Genomic DNA, 22,777 nt, shown 5'->3' with positions numbered 1-22,777 from the left:
ATCTGTGGTAACCTGGACCCTTCACCAAAATGCTCTTGTCCAAGTGGGCCCGGCTGGAGTTTTGTACCAAAACCAGTCACGTGAAGGGCCACTGTCTAAGTGTAAAGCTCTGCATCGTTCATCCTTGGCCCTTGTGTTTTGAAAGTGCATTTCTGTCAAGAAGCTGGAGAGATGTTCCAGACATTCCTCTCATGATCTTCGGAATCCCAGAGACTGCTGCAAGCCTAGGCCAACCTGAACTGGAAAGGCATCGGGCTGGGGGGGGGACCCCACGCCCTCCAACTTTTTGTGTGACCCAGCAACCATAGAGCTGTGCACCGCCCTGAAATTCACACTTGCCCACCAGCATACCACGGGCAAAGAGCACTGAATGGAGTTTGACAGAAACTATGTGAGTGTAAGAAGATTACATCCCATCACTAGATATCAGTTTCCTTCTCTGGAAAATGAGAGGATGTATTGGATGACCTTCCATACTTCAAATGACTCTTCATGTGGCAGGAGCTGTCACCATAGTGGGAGAGGAGAGAGAAATCTATGATGGTACGTTTCTCTTCGTTGTCTAGTTTCCATTCACTCATCCAGTTTTAGTTTGTTGGGGTTAGACAAATAATATATCTTTCATAGGCCACATGCAGTCCTCCATTCTAAAAGGCCTTAAGAAAATCTCTACAAGTTCAAAAGAAGTCAATAGGTAAACTCTTGCTATGCTACTCATGCAAAAAGTAAATCGATAAGCCAAAACCATCTGGAAAAAGAACTCTCAAAATGTTTGACTTTCTTCCTATTTTGAACATTTGCACTATTGATAGAATGAGGAGTGACCGGGGGGACCACTCCCAGGCACAGCCAACTCCCTGGTGAGCTTCCAAGGACCGGCAGGGAAGAGCAAAGTTATAAGCAACTCAGAGTGACCTTGCCCTGGCTTTCATGACACACTAGGAGTCCATGTAATTGAAAATGAGTTCATCAAAGCCCTGCTTGGCCCCCCCACACCACTTCACAGTTGCCACCGACCAAAGCCTGAGCATCTCACATGGGCCTGCATAATCTGGCGCTTGGCAGCCATCCTGGCCTCAACTGCTGCCATCCCCCCAGTGACTGGGAGCAAAAGGAGTCATCCCAGTCTCCTTTGGGTTCCTTGAACTCACCTAAGCAAAACAGCCTTTGCATACGCTGTCCCCTCTTCCCGGAAATTTGTTTCTGTCCCTTTTACCTGGTGAAAATTTACTCAGCTCTTAGGTTTTGGCATAAACGTGAGTTCCTCAAGGAAGCCTTCCCTGACACCTCACTCCTCCCCGCTCCTTTTCTGGTCTCCCTTTTACACATAAGTCCCATGAGTTGGTTGTAAGTTGTGTTGAATATCTTTTTTTTTTTTTTTAAGATTTTATTTATTTTATTTGAGAGAGAGAGAGAATGAGAGACAGAGAGCATGAGAGGGAGGAGGGTCAGAGGGAGAAGCAGACTCCCCGCCGAGCAGGGAGCCCGATGCGGGACTCGATCCCGGGACTCCAGGATCATGACCCGAGCCGAAGGCAGCCGCCCAACCAACTGAGCCACCCAGGCGCCCTGTGTTGAATATCTTTATTCTCTATTTACATCATAAATTCTGTGAGGACAGGGACTGCATCTGCCTTGTGCTGCTATACCCTAGCTTGGTGTCTGGCATGTACTGGATGCTTCGAACCAATGAAGGAAGGAAGGAATGGTCCGAAGTCCACCTTACTGATACCTTATTCCTTGGCTGGAGAGCCAAAGAAAGGACTATACTAGAAACAGCTAGTGCATTTCTTAGTTCTCCTGAAGCCGTGTTTCTCCAAAGGCACCTCCAGACAAGGGGAGGTACATGTCAATGGTTTCAGTTCAGAGTACCAAAAATTGCGCATGTTAAAAGGAGGTCTAGAAACGATCTAACCCAGCTCTCATTGAACACATACCAAACTGAGGCCATGGAAGTAAGTAACCTGCCCAGAGTTACACAGCCAGTTCATGTCAGATTCGGGGAGGAAATCCAGCTCTTCTGTCAGACAGCCTGATCCTCCCTCCATTAGATCCAACTGATATTTACTGGCCACTTCCTAGGGCCTCATTACACAGAAGGGAGAGAAGGGGGCCTCTCCTTTCTATTGGGAGCTCCATGCTGTCTCTCAATTTGGAGTAATCTTCCCAAGCCTGAATCGTCTTTCTCCACATGTCCGTAAAACAACAAATTTAAGTGCAGCTGGGCACAGGGAGTCAGTGGGGTTGGATACCGGGGGCAACCAACAGAAGCAAAAACTGCTTGTGTCTGGAGCAAAAGGATTAAAGAAGGTCAAATGCTAAAGAGCAAGAATAACACCATATTGTCAGGGACAGCTGGAAGGGGACACTACAATGGAGAGGTCAGAACTAACTGGTGGTGGGGAAAATCTGATTCTACTTCTCTAACTCTGTAATTACAGCAAGGAGATGGGCCCAGTGATTCTATTACCACACTCTACTCTACCAAGTATTTTTAGTTTGACCAAACCCCACTTTTGTTTAGATCTGTTTTATTTTGGGATCCTGGCACATTTATACCTCATGTCTTTGTCTGTATCACTACTTTGAAGGGAAATTTAATCCATTTGTGCCTGATGCCCACAAAAACGGAATTTCACTTGTTTCCCAATTTTAAAAAGCAGGGGTGTTTTCAAACATCTATATTTGAGCCAAGAAAGTAAGTAGGACCTCAGGTCGGAACTCAGGAACATGAAAGTGTTAACCATCTAAAAACTGATTTTTCAAAGAAACATGATGATTGCACAAATTCATACCAATTTTTAGAAAAGAACCTAAGGATGAAAAACACCAGGTGGGGCCTTAAAGCCAGAAAGGGTGCCTACTGATGACCAGCTGAACTCTGTGACCCACTCAGATTTCCCAGTGATCATGGAGGAGGCATGTCCTCCAAGGGCCCAAAAAGGGGAAAGAGTGGAGGGAGGGAGAAGAGGGGAAGGGATAAAACACATGCATGCCAAAAAAAAAAAAAAAAGTCCCCTAAAAAAAATGAGCATTTAAACTGCTTGTCAGAAGGCTTCCTGACAGAGCCACTAAAGCGTATTCACAGACATTTGCATAAATGCTGCCGGTGAGTTCACCATAGCTGCTAGCACTAATGGTACATAAAGTAATTTAGTCACTTCTCCCGGCATTCTATGTCAGAATGATGAGCGCCGGCATTTTGCCTTGTTGCATATTAGATCATTAGATAATAAAGTGTTAGCGCATGCAAGCTGACAGGGTCCCTGCACTATAGCTTTGTGAGGGCACCGCATTTTGCCACGGGGGGAAGAAACAGAGAAACTGATGCCCCAATTGGCCTTAAATTCAAGTAAACACAACCTGAAACTCAAGAGAACAATAATAACAACATCAACACTCCCAAGCCTTTAAAGATCCCCAGCATACGATCCCCAGGAATTTGCCCAAGTGATGGGAAGATAGGGCAGACGAATAAGCTAGGGCTGTACATTACTGTGGGTGGGGACGATTCTGCATCTTTGGCCCCAAGCCTATGCTTTTCAAAAATTGAAAGCCTGAGAGTAGTTACCTTCTGATACTACCTCTCTCCACAATGTACATCTTCCATACAGCTATTGCTTGCTTAAAGATGAAACCTCACTAGCCTAAACTCTCCTGTAAATATTCAGCCAAAGAAAATCTCAGTATTTATGAATGAAGAAAAAAATGGGGGAGAGCAATTACCATGAGCTACAGGATGCCAGGATTCACCCTCTTTGGACCATGCAAGATTCTATGAAATAAATTTGCCTTTGTCAACTCGCCTACTTGAAATACAGGGGATGTTATTTGAGCATGGAGGTTTGGAAGTCCATGGGTCACACAGGGAAGACTGCATGAATGTAAAGCATGGTCTCTTTTTCTACTTAAATGCAGAAAGATGAGCTACGAAAGGGAACTTTCCTCCAACTGTATGACAAGCAGGATATAAATAGAGATGTGCAGAGTTGCTCTAAATAATTCCTGCTACCTGTAAATGAGATGGTAAAAAGCCCAGAATGAGGAAAAACGAATGCTCCTACAGGTCACCTCCGAGGTGAAAATACCTAGCAGTTTCACTGTGTAGTAGCTGTCTGAGGTGGGGGTGAAGGAGGGGAGCTGCTGAGGCATAGGGGCTTGGTTCTGGAAGTCTTAAACAGGGCATTTTCAAACAGGATTTTTCAGTGGCAAGATAAAGTATTACCATACCCTCAAATCAACATGTATTAGCATCTTAAGTCCACTCCCACACATCCCCAATGAAAGAGCCCAATAGTCACCCTTTGCTGAGTAGATATTTATGTATCAGTTTGAAGTGTCTAAATGAGTGGGTGGTTTTGTGTGGTTGGTTGATTCATTCTGCAGAGAAGCAGATTTCCATGTATTGTCGTTACAAGGAACCTCACGGTATCTACCCTCTTATTCTTCTGAAGAGAAATAAAGTAAGGCATTGGTGACAGCGAGGTCCCCTAGCTGAAGAAGATAGGACATACCCAGACCCCCAAAGATGCTTAGCCATTTCTGAACAGTGAAATGTCTTCATTTTCTTGAACAATATGTTAATAATCACATGGCCACTTGTGGACTGGTAAACTGGAGAAGAGGAATAAAATATTGTCTCTAAAACTTAGAATAATATGATATCCCAATTGAAATATTAATATGTACACACAGAAGCAAGAATATTTGAGTTGGGAGGAAGCCTACAGGCGTTTTGGTCTAGAGATCTCAAACTGTTAGCCTATGGCTGTATTCTTCCTAAGTGACATTTCCCCTTCCTCACTTCAGAGGGTTTAAAAGTTTTATAATTAGTTACCAACAATTAAAAATCAGGAGTTTTAATTCTTGCCGCACTAGAACATCTGTTCTGTCCCCACTGGGCTCTCAGTCCCCTGGGCCACAACTGTCTGGGCTGCTGGACAGCAGAACAGGTACTTGCCCTTCTTCTGCAGTCTCTACCCAGCCCACTTCACCTGTGTACTTGGCCTGCCCCCACTCAAGGCGCACATTTTTTTTTATCCCCCCTACAGATCATCACCTTCATTTTACCAAGAAGAAGACTAAGGATCCCAAAAGGTAAGGTGACTTGTCCAAGGTCACATAAAGGCCAGAGGTGAAACTAAAAATTGAATTTAGGTTTCCTGGCTCCTACTTCATGATTCTTTCCTCCACATTATAATGCAAAATAATATGTTCCTGACCTCCAGACTCTAGATGTTTCTGGCAGGTTGCTTCTGTTGGTTTGTGTTGGGGTTTTTTTTTGTTTTTTTTGGTGGAGGTATGATTTGCATGACGTCATGTGGTCTGTCACTGCCTTCCCAAAGGCAGGAATGGGAGCTGGCTGTGTCTGCCCTTGGAGCCCATTTTGAAACTGTGAACCCATGACTGGTAGATTTCAAACTGACAGTCAAAGTCTGTCCTTGAACAGGACAGTAACCATTGTAACTAACCAGCCACAGTGGAAAACAAGACTTCAGTTTTTAAACAACAGCTTTCCAAATTGTGCTCACTGAGTATTTACCTAGTTTTTCCCCTTCCTCTCCCCTAAATACTTCTAGTAATACAATGCCTTAAGTGACTTCAAGGGTATTAAAAAGGCAACATTACCGTAAAGTGAGGATCAGAATAATTTTAAGTACAGGAATGGAACTAGGAATGTAATCATGAGCAGGTGTTTCAAATGGCCTCCTGCAAAAAAGTAATATCCATCCATCTCAGCACTAATGAAACCATAAAGAAGCAGCTTTTGAAAGATGATGGTTTACTTTAAAAAGACTGTAAAACTGGATGTGGTGAAGAATCCTTTCTAAGAGTATTACATCTGGCTAATTAATAAAAAGTAGAGTTTGTGTATTTCTTAAGTGCAGAAAAAAAAAAATCAGGCAAAAATAATGATAGTGGTGTGTTTATTAAATTAGAATGCTGGCAGGGAAGGGAGTTTTCTACCTTATGAATTATATCATGGACAGCTCATGGCCCTTGGAAAAATCAGGCAATCGGGTGGTAATTTGTGCAGTAGTGTTTTTAAAAGAATCCTGCTGACCTAGCAAACTGGAAAGTGAAGTGGGGAAATGGGTTTAGAGTTTAATCTGAAGGAGATAAGAGAAAATCTAGCATGGTGATTGGTATCCAGTATAGTCTCCATCATTGTTTCTGGGATGGATGGTTGGAAGGATGGATTGACGAAAGATGAATAGATGGATGGGTGCATTGAGGATGGAGAGATGGCTGGACGGACAGATGGATGGACAGATGGATGAAAAGTGAATGGATGGATGAATGGATGGATGGATGATGGATAGATGGATAAATAGATGGATGGGTAGATGGATGGATCGATGGATGGATGGAGAGATGGAAGGATGTATACATTACATATACAGGTAGTACAGAAACATTCAGATGTATATTCAATCTAGCCCTTGATTCCTTTGAGTGGCATTCACTTTCCTTGATTCAAATTTTTATCTGGTTTCCTCCAGTCCTCTCAAAGGTACCACTGATTAGCCATAAATTCAAGACAAATGTGAAATCTCCCCAACAAAATCCACCTACAGAAACCAGGCTCTATCATGTGGTGATGAAGGGAGGATTATGCACAAGGCACAGGAGGGACATTTAGTTTGAGCTTCAGCTTCAGAAAATGCCTCTGACCTAGACTTTGGACTTTATCTCCAAATGAAGTTTAATATGAAGTTATAGAGATACACCAGCAGGACTGTAAAGAGGATGGAGTTCATTATACAACCAAGTCAGTTGTAAACTCAAAACGTACCACAATATTTGTTACCCTGCTTTGGCCCTCCTTTATTTTTCAGTCAAGTGGGAGCTTAAAATAAAGCAGTGGTCCAGGTCTCCCTCTCTCTCTCTCAACCTGAAGGAAAGATGCATCAGCCATTTCCAGGATAGAGAGTTCTGTGACAAGAAAGGCTGGGCCTCAGAGATATTTTCCTGTCTTCAAATATTTGCTATCAGTATCATTCAAATTTGAAATTGGAAACAGAGTAGAAAATGTGGTGGAGTTGGAAGAAAGAAACCAAACAGATTCACAGTTAAAGTAGCAATGCCAACCAATGAAAATGATTTGCCTACCATGTTCCAGATAAGAGGGCGTACCTTCCGAGGGGTCAAGCCTCCGAGCCCTCCGCCCATGCTTAGAGTTATTATGGACAAACATATTATCAGAGACTGCCAGGACATGGCCATCCACATTGACTGTCGTAGACACCACGACCTGGAGACAGAAGAGAGAAATGAATGAACATTTTAATATAAAAGCATGGAAGGTAATAAACTCAAGTTAAATAAATAACAGCTGGGAGCTGAAGAAAATTGCATAGCTATTTCACATAATAACTGGTGCTTATGCTGTACAAGTCTAACAAGAGGAGCTATTGATGAGTGGGTCTTTGGCATGGAACGCTTTTGATGCAGTTTTAAGTAAAATTGCACAGTTTATAGTTATACAGCAGAAGGCACACTGTTAACCATAATTTTAACAAGAGGATCTTTATTAGCATATTTTTTTACACAACGGTGGTTGTGTTTCACCTAAATTACCCTTCAGTTTAGACACTGAAGCAGATATCACAGTTGATCATGCAAATAAAAATCTTTTGAATCTTTAAAATATTTCCCCCCCCACTGCGTCAGGGTTAAGAGGATAAAGAAATGAAAAAGAGAGGTTTCAGTGAGAGCTGGGATGCAGCTTTCTCTCCCGCGTGTCTTTCTGGTGTTTCTTGTACTTTTCTCTTCCCACATTACTTCGATTAATCAGACCAACCTCCCTTCCCCCCCCCTCCCCCCGCCCCCACCCCCATCACCATTACCACCACCAGCATCCCTCCTCAAAAGATCCCTGCTAATTAAGGTCTTAGATCTGTGTTTCAAAGCCAAAAAAACAAAACAAAAAACAACAACCAGAAAAACAAAAACAAAAAAAGAAGAAATGCAATGGCCCAGGTATAATTCAGATACTCTGGCCATCTCATGAACTGACTCTGAATCTAGTTTGCCAGAAGGGACACAGGCAAAGGTGTTTTCTTAGAGAACTTTGACTAAAACAATGAGAAGAAATGACCTACACTTCTCCTTATATTAAATGGGGAAGAGGATTAAAACTGAAACCCACAGAGATATGTTTATTCATGCGACCTCTTACAACCAAATATAATAATTGTCTGTAATTGCAGCTTCAGCTCCCACCTCATGCTTTGACATGGGAAACAGCAATCAGCCAGCTCCGGTTTAATCCACCTATTATGTTGACTAATTAACTTTCCTCGACAGTTTATTTCTTCCTCCATTATCAGCCCCTGTCAGCCGCAAGCACCCTGCAGCAGAGGGGAGACCTCAGGCTCTTTGATTGATCACCGATAGATTGACATGCAGATTAATTTAATTAGAATCACCTCACTTGAGAAATGAAAGACAAAGGCAAGAGGGCTAATAGATCTGCTCTCATAATGAGGCGAACCTCCAGAGCCAAAGCTGAGGATTTCTGATTTATTTTGCTCAATTCCCCAGTTGCTTGGAAAAGACTCTCGCTTTAATTGTTCTTGGTTTTGAGAGGCATTAGCCTCTGAAGAGGTGAAACGTTTTACAAGGATTGGCACATACTGAGGCCCCAGTTTCTGAGGAAGCCTTTTCTCCAACTTCTAGGGTCTTGTGCAATGCCGCAGTTTCATCCCCTGAGTTGGGCAGAGGGCAAGACGCTGGGCCTTGGCCTATGCCTGCGAATTGCCTGGCGAAGTGCCTTCCTCTGTAGCCTCCCACCCCAACCAACGTCAGCCATACTGAAAAGTTCCACCGTCAGCGTCTTTGACCTAAACGCATCAGGACAAAACACAGCAGATTCCCTTTCTTGAGGCCTCAAAGATGGCAACGAACTCTAGGCTGTGAAGCACTGTTCCCAATACTATCGTGGAGTTGATTTCATTTGATCTGATCCGATCTGACTTGATCTAGTTATTAGTTTCTGTTTGTTTGCTCTCTTCCAAGCCCTGCCTTCTGCACACCCAAGGCCCTGCTCTTTAAATGGAGCCCCTACAGGCTTTCAGACCTGGATGCATAAGTCAGAAAACTCAGGAAACTACGCACTTGGTCATCCCGCCCTGGGGCCTCCCAGGGATGACTGCAGGGCAGGTCTTCTGTGGGGTCCTCCCTCAGGGCCCTCTTTCAGGCTCTTCTCCTTGAATCCCAGCCAGGCCTGGATCCTCCCCTGATTTTATTTTTTTTAATTCTATTTTATTAAAATACAAAGTAAACAACTGAGAGTCCATGCTGGGAGTCGGGGTATTTGCCTCAATCATTGTGAAAACCAAAATTCCAACTAGGGCAAGTCATTCATGGGAGGACTCAGTACATTTGAAGTAGCAGTTTGCAAAGTGGTTTTTCTCTTTCTTCATGATTGACCAACCAGATCTGACACAGCTGGAAAGTTATGTGTATGCCTCATCAATTGTAGGTTAATTTAAAAGGAGGAGGAGGAAGAGAAGAAAATGGTCTATTCTTTTATTTTCAAAAAGTATTAGGTGCCAATGCAGAGTCCATATTATTTAAGGCAACAGAAACTCCCTTTTCTTTTTAGTTAGGGAGGTGGGACATATACAATTATGTAACAGAGCTGGGTCTTTCAAAGAATTTTTGATTTACTACGAGACCACAATTGAGTGGTCACTGGAGTCGTTAGCTGAAGAAACTATAAAAGGAATCCCAAACGGTATCTGTTTCCAGTGTCAGGAAATACAGAAAGTTGTTATTCTAGATGTCTGTCTTAAAAGGAAAAAAAAGCAATGACAATTCACCATGCACCTGTAAGACAAAATTCTACAGGCTTAGGCTTAAAATATTCAGTATTGTTTAAAGATATTGTCATCTAATTCCTACATTGAACAGAAATGACAAAAACGGTTAAGTTAAAAAAAACAAAACTACATCCTATGTGTTTTTTTCTTGACAATAGAAGGATCACCAAGACCACATGTGTGACAGAATCATTTCATTTGAAAGTTCCACTAAAATTGGAGAGAGATAAAACAGAATCCTCATGTCTTTAATTTCTAGAAAATAAACACCTAGTGTTCCTCACAGAAACTCATGACTAAACATCTTAACTTGCCTCTCCCCAAAATAATTTCTCTCATTCCAATTTGGAAATGATCAAGATATATTTAAATAAAACATATGCTGAAACTAATCCACAAAGCAACTTGTAAATTTTTAAAAATCTGTGAGTTGCAAAGGGGGCACTGAAGTGTCCTTTAAAAAATAGGCCCATAGTGGGAGGGAAAAGGGCCTTTACAGTTTAACACAAGATTAATGAGGTGCTGACACATTCATGAAGGCAAGGGGACAGACAGGCCTGCCAAATCTTCAACCTTCCCAAATTTTGTCAACAAAACACAGCTTGAATTTGGGACAGGTAAACACAGAAAATGATTTTACATTTGGACTCAACACTTCCCTCTCTATCCCCTTCCTCACTCTCCTGCCCAAGGAAAGAGATGAAGGGAATATGAGGAACAGGTATACTTAGAATTTTACGATACCTGTTAAACTATATCTTTACTCTTTAGAATCGTACTGTCCAAGACAGTAAGCACACATGTAGCTATTTAAATTTAAACTAATTAAGTAAAATTTTAAATTCTCGTTCCTGAGTTTCCATGGCCATATTTCGAGTGGTTAGTAGCCACATGTGGCTAGAGATGCTATATTGGACAGGGCAGCACAGAACATTCTCCTCATTGTAGAGTGTCTTACTGGACAGTGCTGCTGTAGAATGGTTTTGAAATAAATTGCTCCAAGTTATTCATGAGGATGTCCAAGCTATATCTCCTGAAACAGGTATTAGTCTAAGTGGACATATTTAAGATTATATACAAGTATTTTTTTATCACTATATTTTCTAGAATCAATTTTCTATTTAGGGCATAGCTTTCTAACATAGCAATCCATAGATGTGCTGATGAACACGCAGTATGTTCTGTGGTACCTTCTATCTGGGTCCAGCCCTCCAGGTAAGGGCATTCAGCATGAGGGGATTTAAAAAAACAAACAAACAAACAAACAAAAAAAACAGAAGAGAAATCTGCAGTACCCATGGACTTTGGAGATTTTACACTAACGTTTTTAGTTTCTTGCCTCATTTCAGTGGTTCAAAATGTCCTCTGTTTTATCCTGGACCTAGCTATCCCTAAAGGCTGTTATTTTTACAATTTCACCCCCTCTATTTAGAATTAGAAATAATTCAACACAAAGTTGATAATTCTTGACTCCCAAGCTTTCCTAGTTGATGTGACTTTGGCCAGGTTAACTTAAACCTCAGCCACTGTGCTCCCGCCTATCAAGTGGAGATACTAATAAAAGTACCTGGTTCTGTGAGTCTTACAATATTTAAAGTGGCCAGCATGGTTCCTGGTTCATACTGAGTACTCAACAAATATTAGTAGCAGTAGGACTGTAGCTGTTGCTTTGTTGATGAGACTCACCAAAAAGTTCAAGTTAATGTATTGGGCTGATCATCTGAAGCCATAAAGAGGACCCTGCATAAACTGTTATTTTAAATAAAAGGGTACAGAAATTACCTCTAATATGTTCACTGTTTTATCAGTCTAACAATTAAATTGTACAATTTTAAAGACCTTTGTGCTCACAGTATGTAATTGTGTAATTTAGGCCTCATGTAAATTGCAAATTTCACTGGTTTCTATAATTTTACTTTCTATAATTAATTTTTTTAATTTTTTTAAATTTTATTTATTTATTTGACAGAGAGAGAGACACAGCGAGAGAGGGAACACAAGCAGAGGGAGTGGGAGAGGGAGAAGCAGGCTTCCCGCCGAGCAGGGAGCCCGATGCGGGGCTCGATCCCGGGACCCTGGGATCATGACTTGAGCCAAAGGCAGACGTCCAACGACTGAGCCACCCAGGCGCCCCTATAATTTTACTTTCTAGAACCCATTGGTATCTTAGCCTGTTATATTCTAGGCTTGAAACTAAACAAAATCTTACTGCTTTGAAAAAATCTATAAATTAGACATCTTATCAATTCAGTCTAGTTTTCCCAGTATTTCATATGAATGAAGGATTCTCTGGGAGTTTTGTTATTTGTTACTATTTCCTGCTATCATTCTTCAGACTGTCCCTCTTTTCTTTATATCAGGCAGGAGACCTTGTATGTCCCAACTAAACTAAATTATCTAAGATTCATGACCCATAATCTCTGTCTCATGAGCAGATTTTCAAAAAGACAAAAGCCGCTAAATTCAGTCGTGGGTGGAAGATCACATTAATAAAAGTAGCAACTCATATAGAAGAAGGGGTTATGACAAAAGCGACCAAGAGTTGAAATCTGTATTTTTGAACATTTCTACAACAAATACGGAATCAAGAGGAAGATTAGACCATAAAAATATTTTCAACATTTAAATTTAGAATATTTTAGTAGTAAGTACCTCCCTCCAAAAAATAACTACTTTAAAAAATTAATTTTGAATGAATATAAAATTATAAATTTGGTTTTAAAAGCTAATATATGGTAACTCAGTGTAAGGAAACTGGTGCTGAAGTTGGTCGTTACATGACTTTCTCACCTCTGGCTTTAACTTATTCTGTGTCTGCAGTAATTCAGGACCCCTAATATAAGGCATTAAATGCACTGGCTTGAAGTACATGAAATAGAAAGGCAGTGAGCAGCATTCCATGGAATAATATTCAGCAATAAAAAGAAACAAACTATTGATACACCTGGATGAATTTCAAGAGAATTATGCTGAGTGAAAAAAGCCAATACCAAAAGATTACATATTGCATGGTATGGGCTTCCACTCCCATTCCACCCCACTCCCCCCACACTCCCCACCAAACTTACATGTTGAATACCTAATCCCCAGTACCTCAGGATAGGGCTGTATTTGGAGACAGGGCCTTTAAAGATGTGATTAAGTTAAAATAAGGCTCTTAGAGTGGGCCTTCATCCAATCTGACTGGTGTCCTAAGAAGAGGAAATCTGGTCACACACAGAGACACCAGGGTGTACGGACAAAGAGGAAAGACCATGTGCGGACACAGTAAGAAGGTGGCTATCTGTAAGCCAAGCAGAGAGGTCTCAGAGGAAACCAACCCCACGGACACCTTGATCTTGGACTTCCAGCCTCCAAAACTGTGAGAAAATAAATTTCCATTTTTAAGCCATTTAGTCTGTGATATTTTGTTATGAAAGTCATAGAAAAGTAATACAGTGCATAATTCCATTTACTTAACATTCCTGAAATTTAAAAATTTTAGAAATGGACAATGGATTAGCACTTGCCAAGGGTTAGGGACAGAAGGAAGGTGGATGTGGCTATTACAAAAAATGATAGGAAGGGTCCTTGTGGTGATGGCAATGCCCAATAGCTTCACTGTGGTGATAGATACACAGACCTACACATGGTAAAATTTTACAGAACTAAGAACATACCCATATGTAAATGACTACAAGTAAAACTAGAGGAATCTGAATAAGGTGGTGGATTTATCAATGTTCAAATCCTGTATGATTATTATATAGTACTATGTAATATTGTACTACAGTTTTGCAATACATTACTACTGGGGTACTGGGTAAAGGGTGCACAAGATCACTCTGTATTATTTCATACAACCACATGTGAATCTACAATTGTAGCAATAAAAAATTCAATTACATAAAAGGCATCATCAATCAAGATGCCCTTCAATAGGTAAATAGATATACAAACTGGTAATCCAAGGAAAGGAGTATTATACAGCAATAAAAAGAAATGAGCTATCAAGTCATGAAAAGACATGGAATTTTAAATATATAGTGCTAATTGTATGATTCCAACTCTATGACATTCTGGAAAAGGTAAAACTCTGGAGAGAGTAAAAAGATTAGTGGTTGCCAGGAGTTTGCCCGGGGAAGGGAGGGATGACTAGGTGGAGCACAGGGGCAGTGAAACCATTCTATCTGATGCTGTAGTGGTAGATACATAACACCATACATCTGTCCAAACCCATAGGATACAAAACATACAAATGAATCCTAATATAAACTATAAACTTTATACTATGTTATCAATAATGTATCAACATGGCACATCAGGGGTGCCTGGGTGGCTCAGTCTTTAAGCATTTGCCTTCAGTTCAGATCATGACCCCAGGGTCCTGGGATCGAGCCCTGCATCGGGCTCCCTGCTCGGCGGGAAGCCTGCTTCTCCCTCTCCCACTCCCCCTGCTTGTGTTCCCTCTCTTGCTGTGTCTCTCTCTGTCAAATAAATAAATAAAATCCTAAAAAAAAAAAAAAAAGCACATCAATTCTAATAAATGTGTCAGACTAATGCAAAATATTAATAATAGGGAAAATGGGGGAGGGGATTGAGGGAGTCTATGGGAACTTGCTATATTTTCCCCTCATTTTTCTGTAAACCTAAAACTACTCTACAAAATAAAGTCTTTATGTCATCAAATTTTACCCTCAACCCTACACAGCCCACATTCTCTACCCTGCCTGCTGAGCCATTCTTTACAGACTCTTTGAATATTACAGTCAAAAGACCCAAGAAATCAGCCAATCTAGTAGCTTCCAACTAAGAGTTTTCAAATGTAGTAATAGGAACTACACAGCAGAGAGGGAACCCTAAATTCACCCATAGGAAGACCACACACTAAAACAGTAATTTTCCTTTGTCGAGATAGGATCGGATCATCTGCATGGAAACACTGGTTATCTCATGCATGTGAGAAACTCTGAAGTAATGGATTCACATGACTTCAAGTAATTTTAAAATGGATCGTGATTCTTAATAAATGCCATCAGGATCAAAAAATAAGTCATCACATGGATGGGATTCATAAGAGAAAATGACAAAAGAAGTCCTCAGTGGTTATTACACTGCAAATTTGTCCAACACCTCTTTTTGAGGCTTGGAAAAATGAGGCCCAAGAGGTTTAAAGTCATCCTCAAGGTCATAGGACAAATTAAGAGCAGAGGTAAGCCTGAAGGGAAACTTTCAGACTCCAGATCCAGTTCTCACCCACAGTGGCCTCTGGCCTCTCCATTCTCTCCTGACTCTGCTGGTATCTCCCAGAACACATATCTGGGGTCTATGTGACTGACTACACTTTAAGTATTATAACACATAAAAATTGTCTGCAGCAGTTAGGAGTTAAGTCTTCATTAACTTTGTCCTTTAAAATATCCTTGACTGATATGGAATGAGAGTCTCTGAAACCTGCCTGATTGCTAGTTTCTATCTCGTTGAAAGATCCCAAATAACTCATTAAAAATTATGGAGGACGCATGAACCTACAGGATGTAACAGAGCAGAACTGCGGGAAAAAGGGAGTGAGTAACTGAATTAAATCTACTCTTTAAGGCTCAAAGCAAAAATATCTCTTCGCTTAACAGTAAGACAAAAGCAGACACTTCTAAATCCTCAGATACGTATGCTGAACTAATTTGGACCTTTGGAAACTAAACTCAGCTTCTGTCTCCTGAACGGTGACACATGCTCAACATAAAAGCTCATCCGTGACCTGAACCTTGGTCCTCCCTCTGTGGATCAGGATACCTTTGATGACTCTTGACGGTGTCATTGGCATTTAACAGGTGTTCTCCATTTATGTGTTCCCACTGGCTATTTTAAGTAGCAGTGAGCCAAAACATACAGAATAGCCATGTCTGCTCTCTACCAATGAGACCATGAGACACAGATGTGACAATTGGGAGCAAGAAAACAGCCTATTAGTCAGCAGCTCAGATTCTAGGGTCAGAGAGTCCTGAGTTTGAACTCCAACTCCATTACTTACCAGTTTGTAACCTTAGATAAGTCACTTAATCATAGGAAAAAGTTGTGAGCCTACTATCTTCCAGGCATTATTCTATGGAGAAGCAGCAATGAACAAGACAGATAAATTGTCCACCAAGAACTGAGTGCTTATCAGAGGCAGAAAGGGGTTTTCAGACAGTAAGCAAGCAATAAAAGCAAATTTCTGAATGTGAAAAGTTCCAAGAAGAAAATAAAATGGGGATGGAGCAATACCTAGGTGGGACCTATTTTTGATTGGGTGATTAAGGAAAGGCATCTCTGAGGAGGTGATGTTTTCAGCTGAAATCTAAGTAAAAGAAATAGCCAGCTATTCAACGAAGTGGCAGAAGAATTTCCTAGGAGGATAGAATAGCAAGTGCAAAGATCCCGAGGCAGACATGAGTTGGGTGTATCCAAGGAAGAGAAATGAAAGAAAATAAGGGAGGCCAATGTGCTTGTTTGGAGCAAAGTAAACAAGAGAAAGAGCAGTGGAAAAATAAGATTATCCATGCAAAACACTTTGTATGGTGTCTCACACATAATAAAACTCTGGAAGTTACAACTAAAAAGTGATAGAATGTAAGAATATCTTTTGTTGGTAAGTCTCACTAAGTATAGGCATCCTCAGAAGCAATATCCATTGGCAACACTGATCTAAACCAAACACTTTTAAACATCTATCCTTTCATGTATTTTACATTTCTTCAATAACAACTGTACTTAATGTAGAAATTTATTTCCTCTAAGTGCAGAGCCCCCACTCATCAAATTGCGTTCATAAGGATTCCTTCTCAGTGATGCATATTTTCTGCCAAGGCCCAGCATAAGGCTCGTGCCAAGATACATATTTGCCCAATAAGCCGTAATGGTTTAATATATCAGGTTGAAAATCCACCATTTGTATTTACTATGTTATGTGAATTAATCCTGTATTCTGAAACTATCATTAGAGCTGCTTTCAGGATAATTAATCAGCGTGGTGCACCTTGAAATCATTCTGTATGAAGAGAGTGATTGCAGCTCGGGCCCCTAGCATTCTATTGGTAAAGAATTTAACTGCAAGATGTGCTGTTTGTCAAAACAATATAAAACAGGGGGTAGGGGCAGTGGGAAAGAAATAAAAAGGATACAAATATTTTTTTCTTTATTTAAGTGCTTTTAAAAGCAGACTGAAACTGCAGAGGTAGGACATGTATTTTAAGAATTGTCTAACGATACCCTATAATATAATGATTCAGAGCTTCTGTAGGCTTTTGAATAAATAACAAGGATTCTCCAAAATTTATAGAAGTCACCAAAAATAAGAGCAGAGAGTTGCCTTTGACTGTCATTTCCTATGCCATCATTTTTAAAAGAACACACTGTTGGTGGGAAATTGGGATGATAACCTGGTGGTTTCTCTTCGTATTTCCTATCCCCCACTCCAAATGACTAATAAGTGAAAGTGGATTGTTTGTCTCCTCCAGTAAACATGAGATAAGCATGAATTTGGAGCCTGCTGTTCTCTCCGCTCAGAAAATTCTTCTGGCTCTTCTCAGCTTAAATATCACCTCCTCAGAAGTTTTTCCTGGTTACCCACTTTAAATCAGGTTCCTATTCCCCCATCCCACATGTATTCTCTCTCATATTATTAATATTCTTTATAGCAATAATGAAAAATTTTGATGACTTGTAATTACTAATTTGTACACATTGTAGCAGCTGATGGTACCTATTACCCACACATCCATTTTCTCTTCTCGGGCTGTACAAGTAGACATTTGCAGGTCGCTCTGTGGTTATATATGGCCATGTGACAGACTTCTGGCTCATTCTAGAATATGGGCAGATTTGACAGGGGTCATTTCTAAAACCAGGTTTTTAAGAAGTCCATGAGCCCCCTCCATGTACTCTTTACCCTTCAGTTGGATGGGCAGAGACAACAAGGTTCTAGGGGCTAGTAGAGACACAAAATGAAAGGAACCCTGGTCCCCAAATCACTTTATGTACAAGACCTGTTCATCTACCAAGAACACCTGCATTGTACCATTATGTGAACAAGAAATGACCTGTTGTGTGTGACCATTATATTCTTTGTTCTTTTTATTACAGCAGCTAGTATTATCCTAACAAATAGACCCCCAACTAGAATATGAGCTTCATTAGGACAAACACCCTGTCTTTCTTGTTCATAACAATATATTCACCACTTGCCAGATCAATAAATACTACTGAGTGCATGCCTGCATGAATGAAGGAATAGATCTTAAATTTATATTCATCTATAGTCATGCACCCAACATTTATACATGAATATAAATTTGTAGCCTATGGAAAAATTTTGTTGAAGAGATAAATGAATTTGGAAATTTATACGTTACCTCACAGTCTCTAGGTACTATGGCATCTACTTCGATGACAGCTTGTACCTAATTCTTGTTCCTTCCCTCACCATCCTCATTCAGCCAGCCTCAACAAGGAAAGCTATTGATAAGGATTTAAATCTTAACCTGGAATTGTCTAGCTCCTGTCAGTTAAAAACCAGACCCATGACATGGTTTTAACACAGTCCTTTGACATTAGCATCTTTTTAGTGTCAAGATGAAGAAACAGGCTCATTTAGTCACAGTGAATTTCTCCCTGTCATGAGCTGTTTCCATCCTAGCTTACCCCCACCTTCTCTTTTCCTCCCCACTTCCTCAAACCCACCAGAACTGAATGAAGCCTGTATCCACCGTTGTATTTGAGCAAGTTTGTTACCCTAGCCACAGCCTGGGGATTCCAAAAGAAAGCATCCATTGTAAATTAAGAAGGAGGAGGAAAAAAAAGATTGTACCAGATTTTCTACAAGGTTTATTCCTTTAATGCCTTAAAGTATGAACACAGCCGAGCTCTGCGGAAAGTGATTAATTTCTTGAAAACGCTAAGGTCACACTAATTGACATGACCTGTGTAATTAAGTAGTCTCTGTTTACACACCAGAAGCTCAGCCGCTGTGAGGCTGAGTTTGCTTGACAGAATATCTTTACATGTCAAGAGATCAACAACCCTTCTTATGTCCTCCTCAGTCACCTACACAGGCCCCTGATTGCTGTTCAGAGGAGACACGCTCTGGCGTGGCTGTATGAAGATCAGGCTGGCCTGGTGAGCATACAAAATGAGATGAGAGAAAGGTAGCAGCCACGATTGTTGGAGAGAGCCCACTTAATAGTCAGGGGAGCACGTTTTCGATCAGATGACTCTAGGTCTTAGGTTTTCAATATAACTGAGAAAAGCCACATTGAGATGTTAAGGGTAGACCAGAGTTTACTCATGCCAAAAAGACACTTTCTCATTCCTCCTTAAAGGCAACAGCAACATGAAACCTACTTCCTAATGGTGTACTATGGGAGAAATGATGGAAATTACATGTCTTCTTCACAGGCAACCTTCAACCAACGTCTCTATGACACATCGCTGTCAGACAGGGTAGCTCAGGGAAGACTAATCTTCACCCTCTTGGGCGAGTCCTAAGATTTGGGAACTTCAGTATGGTTTCTTTACAGAGTTCTCTGAGATGTCAGGGGCCACTTTACTCATGCTCCATCTAGGTGATGGGTCTTTCTTGCTCTGGAGAAGTGGCCCGAACCTCCATATGTTAAGGAAAACTAAAGCCCCCTTCTGAGTAATAGCTTCTTTTTCCAAGGTTCATACAAGTACAAACTGACCAACACTTTAGCTATGTTCAGAAACAATGCTTATGTTGTTCTTCTTCCACACAACTCCACTCTCTGCCTGATGAACTTCGGTGCATTCCAATATTCTTTATGCAGACAGTAGCTTTAAGCTTGTTATAGGGCAAACACCACTCCTTGGCTCTCCTGGGGTTCATGGGTAGCCATTCTGGCTCTCAGATGTTGAGAGACCTCCTTATTTTCTCTGCAAAAGTGTCTCCCTACAGATTCTGGACAGCTTCTTTACTGTTCCACATTAGATAACTTCTGAGTCAGATGGTTGGGTTGAATCACTCTCTCTTCACTACCTAGTAGATGTGTGACTTTGAGCAAATTGTTTAACTCCTCTAAGCCTCAGTTCCTCAGGTGTAAAATTATATTTTACAAATATAATATTTGTACCTTCTTAACAGAGACATTGTGAAGATGAAATGATAGCTCATGTAAAATACTTAGCATGATACTTCTCACATAATAAGTACCTAGTAAATGTTAGCTTTATCATTATCATCATCATGGTCGATGTCCATAGATGTATGTCAAGGTACACATATGGGCACATATATTTATACACACATATATGGAACACACTGAATGTAGACACAGATACAAACAGTCATCTCCCCAGCACTTAATGTAATTAGAAATAAACCAAGATAGGGAACACAGGAAGAAAAGCCAGCTTGTGGTGGAAGCACAAAAAAAGAAAAGAAAAGAAAGATGGTGACAATGGACGTTGGAGTTCACTGAGTTGAAGTTCCTGGAAGTTTCCAATAGGCAGCTGGACAGCTAGGTCTGGATCTGGATGTCAAGTCTCAGGGAACCTGACTCAAGAGTTCTGAGTGCCCAAACAGTGGTTAAGATGCTGAGAATGGAAAAGATACTCAAGAGAGCCCTACAAAGTGAGAAAATATCTGGATCTCAAAAGAAAACTTAAGGAATGGCAATATATACAGGAGAGCAAACAAGTAGCATCCTTTCAAGAAGGCTGAAGTGAATGTTGTTGTGGAATCCAAGAAAAAGATGAGTTCAAGAAGGATGGGATGGCTACCAGCATGAAATGATGCACAGAAATATAGGAGGACATAATAGTCATGAAAGAAACAAGACTGGGGAAAACATAGAGTTTGGTAGGGATATGTGAGGTGTTACTTTAACTCTATTGAGGCAATTCATCCATTCTCCAATTGCATAAACATCCACATGCTTACATGCATAAGACCATGTGCTAATTGTGGGAAAATGATAATTAATTAAATGTGTAAACATACTTAGATACAAAACAAAATGAGTCAATGTTCATTCTGCCATAGCTTCCCTCTATCCTCTCCCAGGAAGTGATGAGGGCGTGATGGGGACAAAGCAGGTTAAATCTGAGATGCAATAAGGAATTTGTCCTTGCTTATGGAAAGAGCTCTTCTTCAACTCAAAAATTAACTCTGTAGTGGCCAAGGTTGCTGCCCCTATTTAGAGAAGTCTACTTACTTTAGGATGGGTGGAGACTCACAGGGAAGAGCACATGTATTTGAAGGACAGTATGGACCTCGGGTTAGGCAGTTCTCATGCCTAATAGAAATGACATGCCTACGTTCTCATGCCACTGTCACCAGGAAGAGGCTGTCAGAAGTCATTGGGTATAAGACTGGACCAATGCCTCTCAAATATGGGCAATTTTGCATCCCCACCCCAACCAGGGAACATTACATATGTCTGGAGACATTTTGGGTTGTGATGACTAGGCTAGGGCCTGGGGGAGTTTCTCTCCTGGCCTCTATGGGTACAGGCCAGTGATGATCTGTTAAACGTCCTACAGTGTGTAGGACAAATCCACCCTCCCATACACAACAAAGGATTATCTAGTCTAAAATGTCACTTGTGCCTAGGATGAGAAACCCTGTATTGAAATAATGACCCAGTTTCAGTGTATCACAAGTACTTTCTCCAAAAGCAAATTAGTTACACATACAAAATGTGTCATTTGTATGTTGGAAAACAAGCAGAATCATAATGTTTACTCAATTTTAGAGCTGAGGAAACTGAGGCTTTCCAGAAATTCAATTCATGCCCCCTCGTCTCAGTAGCCCTTCTACTAAATGAAGAATAACTATTTTATCTGTAAAAAATAAAGCTTTCTAGATACTATCAAACATAACAGAATGAGTTGGTTTTTCATCTCCTATAAGAGCTACATTTCTATAATTTAAGGCTTTCAGACATTTCATTAGCAGGTCCTTTGAGGGAAAAACAAGGCCCCAGAAGTCTTATACAAATACTCTCTTAGGTTCCCAATGTCACCAAAGTCCACCTCTAACTCTGCTGCCCTGAGAAGCAGAGCAAAGCTGATCCTGATATTCATAAGGCATGACAATGTCTATTAGACATGTTTATTACACATGAATTGGTTCGTGCCTGGATATGCCTTATTCCTAACCCAAGCTTGGTTAAGGGAGATATACGGCTCGTCTTAAGGCCAAAGCAAGTGCAAAACAGTTTATAATGAAACCCAACCTCATGTTGCAGGACACTGAGCAACTTAGTGGCATCACATGTGTTGTTTACCAGCAAAGCCAACTCCATCTCAACACACAAAAAAATCCTGTGTGGGAAGGAGAGTACCCAAGTCTTCCAACTTGGGGTCAGCAGCTAGCCAGGAGAAACATTTTCCAGGAAACTAGGAATCCAGGGATTCTCATTACTCATCTCTGTCAGAACAAAAGGTGGCAAGGCCAAAATGATCTTACAAAAATACTTCAGGATCTTGGGAGAGAATGTCTTCTTTCTACTGAATTTGTTCTTCCGTGAGACCAATAAGTCTCACCTCTCAAAAAAATATCATCTTGGAGACAAAGAGATCTTGACATCTAAAAATCAGTGTTCAGAATCATCCCATCCCTTTCCCTTATCAGAGAATATGCAGCTAAAACTTTTCAAGATCCCCTCAGAGATCATACATTTCAATCTATACTTAAAGCTGACTAACTATACCTAAGAGTATACTTTAAACACCATGCTGTTTTCACTGAAAGACCATATGGGCAAATATATGTGTCATTACTCTGATAGGAAAACTAATGTTGACCATGCAAATGAGTTAGCCGTAAACTGAAATGGAAGGCAACACAAGTCTAAAACTTTGCTCTTCAAAGTGTGGTCTGTGGCATTGGCATCATTTGGGAGCTTGTTAAAAATGTAGAGTTTCAGGCCCACCTGAGACCTCAATTAGCAGTTTAACAAGATCCCCAGGGAGTT

The 22,777-nt window shown here is 40.7% G+C and overlaps 1 protein-coding gene across 13 annotated transcripts in view; it reads right to left on the bottom strand.

Moving 5' to 3' along the window:
* Positions 1 to 22,777, bottom strand: part of EBF1 (EBF transcription factor 1) — a 394,047-nt gene that overhangs the window by 117,408 nt on the left and 253,862 nt on the right. For 7 of the 13 annotated variants that reach the window (XM_021697812.1, XM_021697789.1, XM_044916873.1 and 4 more), the window contains exon 8: positions 7,114 to 7,255. In XM_021697812.1, coding sequence (XP_021553487.1) covers positions 7,114 to 7,255 — 142 coding nt within the window. The remainder of the gene's footprint in view (positions 1 to 7,113; positions 7,256 to 22,777) is intronic. The other 6 variants (XM_021697805.1, XM_021697820.1, XM_021697833.2 and 3 more) reach the window with 1 other exon arrangement.

The sequence above is a fragment of the Neomonachus schauinslandi genome, chromosome 7 (genome assembly GCF_002201575.2).
Source record: "Neomonachus schauinslandi chromosome 7, ASM220157v2, whole genome shotgun sequence".
Lineage (NCBI taxonomy): Eukaryota > Metazoa > Chordata > Mammalia > Carnivora > Phocidae > Neomonachus > Neomonachus schauinslandi.
Note: the sequence above shows the minus strand (reverse complement) of the source record. Positions and strands in the feature narration are given on the sequence as shown.